Below are 15,574 nucleotides of genomic sequence, written 5' to 3'. Positions count from 1 at the left end.
AAGATGATGATGGTGATGGTGATGAGGATGATGATACTTGCGGTACCAAGTACCTGCATTGATACCTAGATCTCAATTGCCGTTGAAATGAAGAACTGACAATCTCATTTTTTCGCCCTCCTCAACGTTCTGCCCATACTACATAGCATTAAAACACATACAGTATCAATCAGTACTACAAGTGCCTGATGATGATAATGACCAGCTCACACAAGAGCTCAAAGAGATGTGGGGATATTGCTCATTTCGGTAGGTCGCTTGTCTCTCAATTTTTTTTTTCCGCCTTTCTTTGTTGTTTTGGCAAGGCAAGGCAAAAAAAAGCGATTCGACTTTTTCTTTTTAGAGCGGGCACCGGACAAGGGCGCGATTCTCAGGGGACGGGGGGAAGGTTCCATGGCAATGAATGTATCTTGTGTATGTATGTATGTATCTCACAGTGCACCGTGTCTTTTCCCCCCCCCCTTGTTGCTCTTCAGCTTTGTCTTGTGTGTGTCTTTTTGGTGGAGAGATGGAGATGGAGATGGATGCGGGTTTGTTGGAGAGTTGATGTGCTGTCAGACACTTGTTTTTTTCTTTTTTTTTTTCTTTTCCATGCCTGTTTGTGGAGACGCGGTTTGAGCATGTCTTTGGCTTTCGTTTGATCATTTTAGGTGCCTCAGTGGATGGAGGCACTCTTGTCACGCATTGGACGTTTCCGTGTTCAGGAGGAGAGAGCAAGTAATATGTATGTACTATGCAAGTCTCTGTGGTAAAGGCAAGGAAGAAAAGGCTGCAGGTGAGACATTTGGCGACCAGGCACGCATCAGCATGAGTTGGCTGTCTTAGACAAATGTCGCGCTTTTTTTTCTCAAAGTTTGCAAGCAGCAGCAGCTGTATACTAACATATGTATGTAGCTGGGTGAGAGCACCCGAGGATCTACGCACAAGAGGTATGTGGTTTTGTGTGTTTCGTGTGATTTGTAGGTCAGCAGCTCGAGGGTGTTGCAAATGCAGTGTTTCATGTCAGCAGGGACATTTCCGTTTTTCTTCTTCTTTCTGCTGCGAGCGACGAGCCGGAAGCGTGAAAGGCAGTATTACTACCTACCTAGTCAAGAAACTGTAACAGTCGGTTTGTTCCGTAGCTTGTGATTCAAGTAGCATTTGTTGCATAATAGCCAGGCAATATTGCTCTCGCTACTACTATTGGACATCATCTTACGAATACAACTCGATTAGGCAGTCGTTTCATTATTTCCTCGCACAGTTTACAGGCACCGCTACGTATTATTGCAACATCGTATCCTGATATAAGATACTACCTAAAAGAGCACATCCCTAGAAGAACAAGGTCTCAAAGCAAGGCACCCGCATCGCCCTCTCCGGCTGAAACAAGGCTGCACGCAACTTGTTATTACACCTCTCGTACAAGAACACGCACAGTAAAACACTTGGTGACCGTTTGCACAAGAGCCTTGTCCATCCTACTACGAGTACACAAGATATACACGTATGATACTGTAGAGGGCAAGCAGCCTTGCTCCGCAACCCTACCTCCCCCATCCCGCCCCTACAATAAGCGCCATCATCACATAGTACTCGGACGCGGAAAGCAAAAGGATCATCTGGAGGTGAGGCATGTAAGGGGACCTACCTACATACATCATATGCAAGTATGTTGTCTCATACTAGAGGTACATACATACATACATACTGTTCCTATATATACATTAGTACTACCCGCAGGCAGCTACTACATGCTAAAGCGCGTGTCTACCTAGTATAGAAGCACGGAATATTACAGAGATTGCTCACATGTCCGTTTTCTCTCCCTACCTACATGTGGTCCACCCCAAAATAAAAACAGAGCATGCAAGACGCAGGAGCGCAGAGATGAAAAGTTTCGTGCAGCGAACGCTCAGGTACCAAAGTGATGACACGAGGAATTGCCGTACGTGAATGAAGAAGGGGGGACATGGCCCGCATTAATGTTGGCTGTTGCTGTGTGATGGTATCATATCGTGGTGTTTTTGTCTGTATAGCAGAGTGGGAAGCCAACTTCAGCCAAAAAAGGCAAAGACAAGACACACCGTCACTTTTGATACACCACCCGGATACTATTACACTCAATTGTCCATGTCCATTCAAGTTTAGTCATACTACTACTACTAGGTAAGTAATACCTATCCCAAGTCGAGTACTAGGTAATAGTACTCGTACAGTCAAGCAAGCTTCGGCAGCATCCACCATGTGCCCGGCAAACTCCATCTCCATGCATGTACAACACATCTTCAACTCCACAGCGGGTAATATACTAGTATAGTAGTAAAGAAAAGACTTCCAACAGAACAGGAGCTTGACAACAACCACCTTTACCCTTTCTACCTTGCCAAAGCTAATAACGTATGTACATAGGCTCACGCAATGTCTTAACTGGAAACTTGTCTCCATAGCACATGCACGTATGGCTTCCCAAACTCCTACTACTAAGGCGGTCTGCTCGTACTATTACTACGGCCATGACATGACATGACATGGCAAAAACTGCCTTGAAAATACCCACTAAACAAGCATCGTCAGGCAGTTGAGTTGCTTTGAACCCAAGAAGCTAGGAAGACTCATCCGGTGACCAGCACTGGAGCAATCCTCACCAGAAAACTCCATCCGGCCCAGCTCCCGGCTCCAGAACAGCCACGTAACAGAGGCACTAGTAATAGTAGTACTGGTACTACTAGTATCTACTATACTACAACAACATCAGCTCCCAGCTCTGGAGCATCAGCATAGTGTAATTCCAAGAGCATGGACCTCCATATAATAATAAGATATCACTGTGTTTTTGCTCGAGGGAGAGATCATCGCCAACAGAAGAAAAAGGAAATAAAAGGAAACGGTAAAACAAGTAATAATACTACCTGCGAGTACACGTTCACGGCCACCGCCTCGCTGGCCAGGGATGCACAATGCAAAATGCAGGAGTTTTTGCCCATCAGGCCACGGACCCCGGTCAACTCACAACGTCGGTGAAGGAGACCCAAGGTTTCTACAGTATGAGCTACAGCCTGTCCACGCGGCGGCAGAGGCAGCAGCAGGCAGGGGTCAAGAATTAGTCCAGAGTACGCACACGCAAAAAATCTTCACTCTACGGAAAATAGATGAGCAAACGGTCCAATGAAACGCGCCTGGTCCATGAGTTTCTTCATTGGTAGCATCATGACTACTTGCGTAGGCTAAAGCGGAAACAAACGAGAAAAAAACAAAACGAAACACAAATGTGCCAGCTGATATCATCGCGGCTCTCCCTGTCCCAGTGAAAATGAAGTCAAAAGAAACGCCGATATCGAGGCAATGCTCAGCCTCCCCGAGAGTGCCATGTTCGTCTGCATGATCAACTCTTCCTCATGTGAATCCCCACGTTAAAACGCCGCTCTGTGCAAATGTGCCCCCATTTTGTTATGCCATGTAGAAAAGAAATACCCCGCCTATAACACGCAAATCGACAAGAGAGGAGGGAAAAGGTACGATAAAAGGAGAAAGGGTGCCGACACCGTCGTCACGGAATTCGCGCGAGGGGGGAGAACGTAGAGTCCAGCTGTTGGTCGGAGCATTCGTGAGAGAGAAAAATCAAGAAGAATGTGGATCCGGTCGTCGAAAGAAAATAAGGATTGAGACGGGAGAAGAGAATGGATAGAAGGGCAAGCGGTGTGCTGGCTCATCAGGCTTATATTCTGATGCTTCGCCGCCGCGTCAGAAAGCCCTGACGGATTCGCTTAGTCGGTGACAGGGGGGACGATGCATCGCTGACCGGCGATAGCGTCGTCGTGCCCGAGTAGCTGCTGGCTCTCCTCGCCGCCATCGTCTCGTGGTACATGGGCGGCGGTAGTGACGTCGCGCTCCGGGGCGTGCTGGTGTGGTTCTCCTCCTTGTCCTCTCCGACCTGTTCCATGGGGCACGTCTGTAATGACAGACCCTCTCGGGATCGAGACGCCGCCGCGTTCAGGTTCGGCCTGCTACGCTTCCTGACCAGGCTGAGCGTCCGCTTGAACATTTGCGCCGTCTTGCGAAGCTGAGGTTCCGGCTCTTCGGGCTCCGCCTTTGCCGCAAAGGGATCCATGTTGAGGAACGAGGGCGACGCGACGGGGGACATGATGCTGCTCGATCGCGGAGGGTGCTGCGAAACCATCTTGGCCGACGACGTGGAGCTGGTGGACCCCTTGCGACTCATGATGATGGGCTCGGTTGCTGTCCTGGTAAGCTTGCTCACGGGGCAGTCGGCCGATGAGCTGGGCGATATTGATCGTCGGGAGAGCTGGACGATGCAAGGCTTGCCGGAGAAGACGACGGAGACGATGCGGGCGGTGTCGTGGCATTTTGACGTCTGCTCGGGCGTCTCTTGCGCGTGCTCGCTATCGGAGCTGTAGTCGCAGTCGGAAAAGTCGTCGGCTGAAGAAGAGACGTCCTCTTCGGACGACAGGTAGAGGAGGTGCGGGGCGGCGGAAGTGAGGACGGGTCGGTGCTCTGAGAGCTTCTGGGGCATCGTGGCCAGCAGACGTGAGGCCCTCAGGGCGCTTCGGGGAGGCAGAGCCGGTGCATTGGGCAGCACGGTCTGGGTCTGTGTGGTGGACGACATGTGCACGTCGAGTTGGGCCATGCCGGAGTATGAGGGTTGAGAGAGCGAGTCGATATCAAAGTCGATATCCTCAATGGGGTGGGAGGATGTCTGCAAGCTCTGCTTGGAGCTTGGATGAAAGCTCGGTGCCGTATATGTATGGCGAGATATCGGGTGGTGGTCCTGCCCCTCTGGTAATACCGGTAGTAGTAGAAGAAGAGCGGCTCCTTGATAAGCTCCCCCAGTATTGATTGGCAAGGGCTCGCAGAAGCAATAAATTGGTGCGCCGATATCGATTCCTCCTTGGCTGTGATGTAATGGCTGCGCAGGGAGGCTTCAAAGACCAATACTCGTCAACGAGGCACGGCGGCGAATAGAAGGCGAAGAGGGAAATAGATGGTATACAAAGGGAGAGAACTTGTGGTCAGAGAAGGAAGAAGAAGAAGAAGCTGGTGCGAAGGATAAGGTAAGGTAAGGCGTCAAGCGAGGTATGGAAGAAGGGTAAATCAAGGGCGGTGGAGAGGAATGGAATGAGGCTTCTGTTCGCGTCCGTCTCGTTGCAAGAATTGGGAAGGGAAGAACAAGAGGAAGAAGAAGAAGAAGAAAAAAAGAAATGGAAGCGATCGATTTTCGTTCCGGGACGAAGATTGGTGTGTGTTGTGTGAGTCTCTTTTGTTTCTCTCTCTCTTCTCTTCTCTTCCTCTCTCTGCACGCGCCCAGGAAGGGGGCACCACAGATTCAAGTACGTGATGGCAGGCATGGCATGTTCCACCGTCTGGCATGCGGCCCGTCTCGCACGGTGTACTTGGGTGAACGGAGACCCCACTTCCCACCTTGGGGTCCACTTGGGCGGTGGCAGGGGTTGGCTGGCGGACCCACAGACTGCGCTAAGGCAGATTAGTAGCATCTGTTCTTGTTCAAGCCTTGTAGGTACCTACGTTCCTCTGTATCTCTTCCAGTTGTTCTCTTGTTCTCTTGCACTTGACGCTCTTGTACAACAGGCATTACTATTACTATTGCTGCACTGAAAACTGCACTGCCTTGGCACAAGCACATTTCACTTGACTTCACTTCACTTGACTTCACTTCACAGGCATGGCATGGCAGGGCAGGGACATGTCACTGAGGGCAAGAGGCTCCCTGCAAGCACGCCGTTTCACAGGCCTGCAACTGACTGACAGCGACCGCCATGGCATCATAGCCGCTATCAGTCCCTGCTGCGGAGCGAGCAGCGCTTTCAGTCGAGCCCATTTCGCTTTCCCCAAATGTCATCTTTCGACGAATGTGACTGCTGCAGATAGATTGGTTGACCTGTACTTGCCCAAGTATGTACGGTCCAGCAATAAGGTACCTTTTACTGTGCTCTTCTCCTTCAGGGTACATACATACGAGGACTCGGTAGTACCTACCTACAGCAGTGCCACGCTCCCCAGTTCCAGGCTGTGGCTGGAGCCTCAAGCCCCCGGAATCTCCATGCCCCGACGTCGTGTCTCAAGCCTCACGCCTGACGCCTTCACGCTTCCAGCCTCACGCCTCAAGCCTCACGCATCCAGCTTCAAGCCTCGCGCTGACATGCTCGCTAAAAGCAAGCAGAGACAGAAACAAACAGCTTCCGGTCAAATCATCCACGGAAGTCCTTCTCTAGTATCTGCATGCGCCACTTCCAAGCTGTCATGTCTAACTACTACTAGTACCTAGGTAGGCAATACATAGTCCTTCCAAGTCGATCCCGTTGACGCCACCTTTTGCTGCCATTCTGACCTCTCCAGCCACAACATGCAGAATGCCATCATTCCAGCTCGAATACGTACGAGTGCTGCATCTGCAGCTAATCAGCATCAACCACTACTGTACTGTAGGTATGTAGGACTACCACCACCACCACCACCACCTTTCCACGCCTAATCTGCCGCTTCTGCCGCCTAACTGCCCTGATTTGCATCGAGATGGAAATGCTACAGGGCCAAGAAGAAGAAGAAGGCCGGGAATCGACACAGGTACAGTACCGTGCAGTATCATTACCTACAGTGCTGCGTCCTGCTTCTTCTTCTTCTTCTGCTGCTGCTCATTGCCTGTACATAGGTACAGTACCTGAATCAGTAAGTATCAGGACGGGATGCAAGTGTGACGTCCCACCAGCTCTCCGCACGCAACACGTATCACCACCTCATTCAAGTGCCGGGAGCCACCTTGCGAGTCATCGCGTACCTCGCAGGCGTGTGTGTGCTGCTGGTTCCGGTAATACTTGGACCACTGGGAGCGATTCATCTATTGATACGAATCCAATGGCACCTTGTCAGACCTCGGACCCAGCACGGTCATGATCACGCCTACGTACCTTACCTACCTTATACCCGACTGTCGACGATGAATGAACTGCCACATGGCACATCAAGCATAGTATAATCAACACGCGTGCAAGCAGCCCAGCAGTCCACCAGCGTTCATCAACGGGTGAGAGACAAGCATACTCGTACTACAAGTATTACTCGGATCACGAGTTCCTCACGCCCTGGACAGTTGCGTCACGCCAACTGAATCAGAACCACGCAGATCCCCCAAGTCGGCGACCCGTAGCCTCGCTGATCCCCTAATCACTCGTCCTCTCCTCTCCTCTCCCTTGCCCGTCGAATTAAGCCCAGCGCCATCTGCCGTGCCCAACGCCTTGAAAACTACTAGCAGCAATACTGTACATAATCACTAGCAACAGCAGGCCCCTCACGCCCATTCATGGTTCAAAACTCATTGTCCTCCTCCTCAGGGCCATTCCAGGGGCCACGACACCAACCTGCACCAGGCATCGACAAGGGTGGCCGCAGCCCGTTCATGTGTAGAAACAAGGAAACCGATCACAGATGGGAGCAAGGAACAGAAGCTGCTGCTGTTTTATTGCAGTTTCCGATTGAATGTTCGTTTCTATTCCTCTGCCAATACTACACACTGTATCATCTACCTCCATACAGTAAGATGATTGAATGAGGGCCAAAGGTATTATCGCGCACCCCGTCATGGGGAGATTCTTTTACATACATCCCGGCAGATCGTCGTCTTTTGTCACGCCGACCTCGCTGCTCCCTGTAGGTCGTCATTTCACTATTTCTACTTCTTTGCAATGCCGCAGGACAGTGTGCGCAATACTAACTGGACTTTCACATTGGACCCCCAGATGGTTTCCCAGCTTCTCGAATGAGAAATTGAATTCTTATTAGATGGGGTTTGCGGCAATCTCAGGGACTGTGCGTGCTTGCTTGATTATTGCATGGTATAAGCACTCAACAATGGAGCCCATCTGAACAATCTTGGGTTAAATGAATTTTGCCCTTCCCAACGACAAGAAAGACATCGGGATCGATCGCTGCTAAAGAATTGCTCCGTTCGTTCGTTCGTTCATTGCACATTGTCTCTCTCCGTGCTTTGTTCATTTCAGGTTAACATGCGATAACCAGTGAAGTGCCGCGGCGGCATCGGGTTTCAATCTCGATGGCAACCCCCCGACTGCAACCATCAGAGAGAGCCATGGCCAATCACCGACTTTAAGCCCCTTCTTCTTGCTTCTCCTTCTATCTCCCATACACACACATACACTCACACACACACACTCTCTCTCTCTCTATCTATCTCATCCATCATCATGATCTTTCCTGTTTGACGAAATGCGTTGGGCCACACACATGTTTATACGAGCAAGATAACATGGCACGCCTTTTGTTCCAACCATGTTTAATAATTGCAGCCCCCCCCCCCCCCTCACGAGACAAGATTGCGAGAGGCTGCACGGACTGCAAACCTGCTGCATGGCAAAGGGACATTGATGCATCATGGTCAAGGCTCTCGGGACGTATCTTGTTGGCCGTTTTTTTTTCCCTTTTTTTTTTCCCTTTTTACCTCTTTTCTTTTTTTGTTCATGGCCTCGTACGATGTGCGGAGATGTCACATATTCCTCGAAATGATGCAGGAATTACCAACCACATGAGATATGAATTTACTACCTACTAGTAGTTCAATGCGAAGCAGTACCTGCCAATGAGGGGATATCAGAGGTTCCGGCTCGAGAGCGTGCTTGTTCCAGAACCTCGCCCGCTTGTGTACACGACTTGCCTACATGCAGATTGCCTGATAATAAACGCCAACAATTCACTCACACCACGTCTGCAGCAGTTCCCCATGATCTCCCTACTACTATGTAAGTCACCTAGTAGGAACCACAGCCGCTGAAGTGCTTCATCGCCATCCAGTCAATGCACGAAACCCCCCCTCTCCGTCTCTCAACTCCAGGGTAATGGACTCCAGCCTCGCCTCAATGGACGGTATATTAGCGCCAGGCCAGCACACCATCCACTTCTCACAAACCTAGGTTCTCCTCTCGACAGGCATCGTCCCGCCCAACCAGCTGCAAATCACGGCGCCGCCCCGAAACAAGAGACGCAGGGCAACTGGCCCTCCTCCTACCTACAGTAGGTACTTGCATGAGGTGCCAGATGCACACGTACACACATGAGAAGGACAACTAACTCTTCTTTTCGCACCCTCCCTATTTATCACTTTGCCGTCTTTCTCTGTTTTCTGCCTTTTTTTTTTTTTTTTCTTTCTCCCTTTCTCGTGCGCCTGACCGACTTTTGAGTGCAGATAGAAGAGGGGTAAAGAAGGGCTTTGCTGTTGGTGAGTTGGGAGCTTGTTTTTGTGATACATCACGAAAAGTTCGCTTTTTTGGAGGGAGTGCTAGTAGCACGAGATACCTACTGGCGTTGGGTTGTCTTGGCCATGGAAAGGATACCTACGTACCGTACCGTACCTTAGGCTTTGACAACCTAGGAAGTGACTGTATGACGGAGTGTTTCCCTCCCGCTTGGACGAACCGAGATCGCTTCAGCCGAGCCCCTGACTTACAGCATCAGAGTCGCACCAGATCCTACAGCGTGTCCTTACATAGTACATACATAGGTAGGTCGGTAGTATCACATCTCTCTGCCCACCTGATACCGAGAGAGTGTAGCAGGGTAGCATCGAGGGCAGCGAAACAACGAAAAGTCCTCCTCAGTCAAGGCCTTCCCACCCATAGATCTGATACATACATACATACCCTCTCTCCTCCCAGCCTCGGCCTCTTTGCGCTCGTATCTGCTCATCTGCCACACTGCACGTCCTCGACCAAAACGCCTCCTAAGCCTGGACGCAGCAACCCCCAGCCCTCACTTTCTCCCCCAATCATCTTGTCGAAACGATCAAGATTCTACAAGGCTGGAAACTTACTAGTAATTCTTCAAGTCTTGTACTGGTTGCCGCCCAAAAGAAAAGAAAAACAGTCGACCATCTGACTTCCATTGCACCACAACCCCCTGCGACACGCCAGCGCTTCAGCTTCAGATCAGTCGCGGCTCAATGCCGCTTCCCCATTCGCCACGTTTCTCTTTTCTTCTCTCATGGCTATCTGAGGGATCTGAATGACCTTTCCCCCCCCGCCCCTTGTTGGCTGGCTCCGGAGGGGTTTGGACTTCCGGGAGTATCTACTAGTGGTAGTATATCTAATTCAATACCGTTTCGTTTTTCGTTCGTGATTAATGTACCTGTACAGTGATGCTGTACTGTATGTCGCTGCGTGCTCTGTTATCAACTCCTATGCAAGTGTCCAGTGTGTTGTTAGAAGCTCCATGTTTACTGGCTGTGCTGTTGGGCGGTTCCGATTGTGGTGGGAGTGGCCACGTGCGTGACTGCTTGTTGAATTGGAACTCCGATCGGAGTGTTTAGAGTCGAATGGAGCATGGCATTACATAGTGGTACTGATGATGTTGTGCAGTTGATGACCATCATGATGCCCTTGAAATAGCAGCATCATATGCTTAGATTCTAGCCTTCACTAAAGTCGAACACGTCCAGCAACACTACTAATAAAAGCCCCAGAAATGGCGTCATGGGCTCCCGCCCGCTGACAACCACTTCCTTCCTTCTTGACAGCTCCCACACTGAAGCCACACACGACTACTAGCCATGTCCACGCCAGCCACGAGGGCTCACCAGCCACGTTTCCCATCCCACAACAGGTCTAGTAGCATCCAATCCTGTCTTCTAGACGACTCCCAGAAATAGAAAGCCATCCAAGTCCGTCTTTAGTAAAGTTTATGTGAACTGTCAAACCGCTCTTGATCTCCTTCGCGTGGCGTCAGAATTCCGGCTGTGTTGTCAGCTACCACTCAATATCCACATAAGCTTCTTCCCTCAAACATGTCACTCATGACGCAAAAGCACTGTATTATAGCATACAAGCGTAGGTAATACATACTACATACATACCTCCCCTACCCTTCCAGGGACGGCATTCACAATCAGTTTCACAAACAGACAAGCTTCTTTAAAATGTGAATAAAGCAAGTTAAGGAAGAAAAATCTGCAGTTAAGGGTAAAATAGAAGAGAAGATAAAAAAAAAAAAAAAAAAAAAAAGAGACAAGTCACCTGTGCTTAACTCCGGCCGTTTCAACAACTGCCACGAGCGTTTCAAACCATCATCCCCCCCCCCTCCACCCTTGCCTCGTGCCCGCTAAACACCGTTACTTTTCTTCCCTATGCGTTTGACGATTGTTTCTCGAGGTATTGTCGATTTTGCTAGGGGCGAAACATGGCCTGATACACGTCCGGGGCAATGAAACTTGGGCGACTCTTTTTTTTTTTTCCCCTTTCCTTTTTTAAGATAGGAGTTGAGATGATGTAAGGAAGAAAGATCAAGAGGTAATCACATGCTGTAAATAATTTCGTTTCCGCTCCATGCTCGCGCTGCGATGCAATCAATGAAAATGAACTGCTAATCAACACAAACGTCTTCTTTAAGCGTAACAACTAACAAAACATCTCATACACCTGACTTTCAACAACATGCTCATCACATATAAGCAAAATCCCCCCCGCGCATCATACATACATACATAGCTGCCACAAGACAGCCCTACCAACAGCACTCCTCCCGACACTAACAAACAATCCAACTTCCAGTCTTCAAACCCTCCCCCACTCAAGCCATCATACCTAGTAGTAAAACATCAATGCCCCCTTCCGCAAACCCAACCCAACACCTGAACCCTCCTCCCCCCCATTGTCCATACAGTATTCACACTCCAACCACCCAAAAAGTGACTTGCAGACGAAAAACCCAAAGACCCAAAGATAAAACACGCCACAAGGCAAAGACCATCTCCAAGCCGCGCCATGGTGGATCTAGTATACCTCAAAGACCTTCAAAGCCTCACTGCCAGTAAAAATCCCAAATGTTTCTCTTCACCATGTTGCCATGTCGGGAGCGTTTGCGCTAGTGTTAGGTACTCTGTATGAACTGTTGGACTCTCCACTTGTCGCTTGCTTGACCAGATATGACATCCTGGTTCCGGCTGGTTGGTCGACCCGAACGATTGCCACATGGCGCTGCCGTAAGCTTTTACTATTCAAGGCATCGCGATGGCAGGATAGATGGACTGCAGGTCAGCTTTCTTCCCGTCCCGAGGCTCGAATGCGGAACCATAAGAGCCGCATCATCTGATCAAGCTAACGAGCCCGCGCAGGCACACTGAGCACTATAAATGATCCGGATGACGCCTCTCCCGCCATGCCATCGGCATGCAAGCAGATGGATGGACAAGCAAAGGTAGGTAAAGAGGTCATAGAGGTCTGTATAGAACTATCGTCAAGAATTGACGGGAATTATGAACCAATTAATATCCCCCGAATGCTATCCCAGACTTTCCCCCATTCCCCCCCCCCCTCTATATTACACTGGTTACTAAGATTAGAAGTAAATCGAGATAGAAAAGAAGCAGAAATGAACAAGAGCAGTGTGCTATCATCAATCATCATGTCTCTGATTTTGCCTCATGACCTCGCTCCTTGACACCGAAACGGCAAATGGCCGAAAAGACAAGGGGGAAAACCCGAAAATGGAAGAAAAAAGTTACCAGAGCATCAAATCACGGCCAAAGAGGGGGCGGCGGGCGCAGAGAGTCGCCGCCGCTGCTAGAGGGCCGCCAGTTGTCGGACACGCCAGATCCCCTGCGGCCAAAGTCGTCCTGGGCCGGGGGTGGGGGCAGCGGCAAGAAGAGTCCGGTGCCGTCTCCGACCATGATGCTGCGTCGAACCTCGCCCCGGTTCCAGCCCTCTCCGGCCACGTCGGCCGCCAGGCCGTAGGTGCTGACGGGACGTCGCAGCGCCGGACCTACCGTGGTCAATGCGTCGACTTTGCTAAAGTTCCATTTGCCGTACTCGTCCGTCTTGGTGTATATCTCGAGAGTGGTGAGCGGCAGGGGAGCAGGAGGCTTGATTTGTGCCGCAAAAGGGTTGTTGGAGCTGAAGCGATGGGCGGCCGGCGCACGAGGCACGCCCAGCTGTCGAGGGGACACAACCTGAGACTGTGGCGAGCCGGGCGAGCCGGGCGAGGTCCCATACGGCGCAGCAAACGGATTGCCAAACGTGCTGGATGTGGGCGTGCTCGGTTTGCCTGGAATAGGCATGCGGGCGCTGCGGGTGGAAGCCTGAGATGTGTTGCGCATGTGCCCTCCTGCAAAGCCGGCGTTGGGAGGAGGAAGCCCCTGAAGCTGCTCGGGAAAGGTGTCATCGTGGACGAAGAGCTTGCGCAGCCTAGGCATAGACCCTGCGAGCACGGATGAGGCGAGGTAGGTGTACCAGCTGGCCTTCATGCTTGCGTACACCTCCTTGTCCGATTCGGTGGAAATCTCCCAGCGCAGCGTCTCGAGATTGTTGGATGCGAGCAGTGGGATGCCCGCGTGCTGTGGAAAGCCTTCAATGACCTTGGCCTTCATGCCAAGCGACTTAAGATATGGCGCCATGGTCAAGACCTCTGAAAGCCTCTGCGGGTGGACGCCGGTATTGGTCAGCGTGAGGACCTTGAGCTGGCGCTGGGTTTCGGGCCAAGCGAGATACTCAATGAGGCCGGCGGCCGTCACTCGAGGAGTCCCTTCCAGTATGAACTCCTCCAACGAGGGCATGATAGGCCCCGATGCCGCCGCCAGCACCTCGTCGGAAATGCTCTCGGTATCCGTCATCTTGAGGGCCCGAAGGTTTGACAAACAATTCAACACCGCTCTCATAGTCATGGTGTCGACATTGATGCCGTTGAGCTCAATCACCTCGAGTTGAGGCCACACCTGACCCGTGGCCAGCGCCGCCAGGCTCTTCTCCGAGCCTGCGTTGTACGTCATCTTGCGGATATTGGGGCATCTGGCCTGGACTTCAAAGCGGAGCGTCGAACTACTCGACTCGTCTGAGAACATGCCCTCTGGCAGATCAACATACTTGAGGCTGGGGAGCACGGCAATGGTCTGGGCCAACTCCACCTGGCAGTACTCGCGCACCTGGTAGGGCGTCTTGAGGAACTGGACCCTCTTACCGATGCGGGTCGGGTCCTCGCGAACCGTGCGGCGGAAGAGCCTGAGCCTTGCCTGCGCCGGGTCCTCAGGAATGGCGTTGCGGTCAAATCTCGTCTGCTTGCGCCTCTCGGCCAGCCAGGCCTCGAGCTTGCAGTAGTGGACCTGGTCGATCCGAACGCTGTGATACCTGAAAAAGGGGGGGAAAAAAGAGTCGAGTTAGGAAACGCGCATGAAGGGGTCGTGGTAAGGAGCAGCTCCAGGCAGGTAACTCACAATAGCTTGATGGCATTGTCGTGCCAGGTCCGGTTCACCATCGAACAGTGGGCCAGGTCGCGCAGGTCACACAGCATGCAGCCCTCTCCTTTCCCGCTCGCCTCGCACGCATCGTACGTCTCATCCAGGGAATGTGGGCAGACGAAGAAGAAGATGCGCTGCAAAACGTTTGCTGGGAGAACGGCGACGAGTTGGCTCGACCTGACGCTTGGGGGAAACCAAGGCTGCCGGCTGATACTAACAGGGCGGCGCAATGCCTCTGGAGGGCTGGCGACCTCCGACTTCTTCTTGTCCTTTCGTCTGAAGGGGAATCTCATTGTGGCGGTGATGCTGAGTTTGGGTGCTTGCAAAAAACCCAAGCTGAACTAGATCGAACAATGCCAGATCAGCCCAAAGCGGGCAATGGACAGAAAACTTGCGGTGATGCTGAAGAAGGATTCGGCTGTAATAACGCGTACCTGGCGATGGATGGAAAGGAGGCAAAGGAGAAAACAAAAAAAGGAGCGAAATGCGTCCAGAAAAAGCAGAGACCAGATATTACAACCAGAGACGGAAATGATGAAAAAGGAAAATTCAGAAGAGAGAAGACGAAAAAGAGAAGAACAGAGGAATAGTATTAAGAGCAATAACAGATGCGGCTGTTGCCGAGAAATGCTCAGGACGGCGTGACGAGAAGCGATCGATGCTCTAGACCAAAGCTGCAGCTGCTTGGTTCAAGCTTGTTTCGCGCATCCCTTGCAAGCTCGCTGGTGCCCCGCGAAACTATCGGCGAGGCTGAAATTGGGGGTCCCCTCCACAGCCCAACGAGAGAAGAGAGAGTCGAGTGGCTGCGGCGGTGCAGAAGCGGGAACCGACGAGAGCGAGAGAGGATTGCGATGTTTCTGCTTGAGGGTGGGCGAGACAAGTTGCAAAAACCGAGAATCTGATATGTCAAAAAAAAGGAGACAGAGGGTATTAATTCGTGTTTTGTTGTTTCTGCCTGCTCCCAGTGATTGAAGAAAGAAAATTGACGGTTTGGGACTGGACACGAGCAGAAGAGTCCAAGGTTGGAGGAAGAAAGGGTAAAAAGGTGAGAAGTGAGAGGAGGGAGGGAGAGAGAGAGAGAGAGAGAGAGAGAGAAGGAGATGATGGGAGGACCCTTGGTGGAGGATTCTACGGCAGATGGCGATTGGCGTTGCTGCAGCTGCTCTGCACGCCACAGCGGCTCCTTTGTGGTGCCAAAAAAGCCCGTCCACGTCTCCAGGCTGGTTCTGGTACCTGAGAGCCTGAAGCCTCCGCTGGGAAGCCACCCGCCAGGTCCCCAGCCAGCGGCCCTTGCGCTCCCTGTAGCGGCTAATGAGAGGGAGCTTCAGG

At 51.4% G+C, this 15,574-nt stretch overlaps 3 protein-coding genes across 3 annotated transcripts; 1 reads left to right on the top strand and 2 right to left on the bottom strand.

The window, feature by feature from the left end:
* Positions 1-3,746: 3,746 nt before the first annotated feature.
* On the bottom strand, positions 3,747-4,627 carry TRIREDRAFT_119933 (uncharacterized protein; the record flags this gene model as incomplete). Its single annotated transcript, XM_006961386.1, has 2 exons — positions 3,747-3,913; positions 3,946-4,627. The coding sequence occupies 2 exons, from the start codon at positions 4,625-4,627 to the stop codon at positions 3,747-3,749; spliced, it is 849 nt and encodes a 282-aa protein (XP_006961448.1).
* A 1,053-nt stretch (positions 4,628-5,680) lies between these two features.
* TRIREDRAFT_103286 (uncharacterized protein) lies at positions 5,681-7,179 on the top strand (the record flags this gene model as incomplete). The annotated part of the gene is made up of 5 exons (XM_006961837.1): positions 5,681-5,910; positions 5,962-6,229; positions 6,288-6,440; positions 6,668-6,684; positions 6,987-7,179. 5 exons carry the CDS (start codon positions 5,681-5,683, stop codon positions 7,177-7,179), a joined length of 861 nt encoding a protein of 286 aa, XP_006961899.1.
* Positions 7,180-12,219: 5,040 nt separating this feature from the next.
* TRIREDRAFT_74437 (uncharacterized protein) lies at positions 12,220-14,538 on the bottom strand (the record flags this gene model as incomplete). Its single annotated transcript, XM_006961385.1, has 2 exons — positions 12,220-14,126; positions 14,222-14,538. The coding sequence occupies 2 exons, from the start codon at positions 14,536-14,538 to the stop codon at positions 12,533-12,535; spliced, it is 1,911 nt and encodes a 636-aa protein (XP_006961447.1). The 3' UTR covers positions 12,220-12,532.
* Between the last annotated feature and the right edge of the window lie 1,036 nt (positions 14,539-15,574).

Source organism: Trichoderma reesei (genome assembly GCF_000167675.1).
Source record: "Trichoderma reesei QM6a unplaced genomic scaffold TRIREscaffold_1, whole genome shotgun sequence".
Taxonomy (NCBI): Eukaryota; Fungi; Ascomycota; class Sordariomycetes; order Hypocreales; family Hypocreaceae; genus Trichoderma; species Trichoderma reesei.
This window is presented reverse-complemented; position numbering and strand designations above follow the sequence as displayed.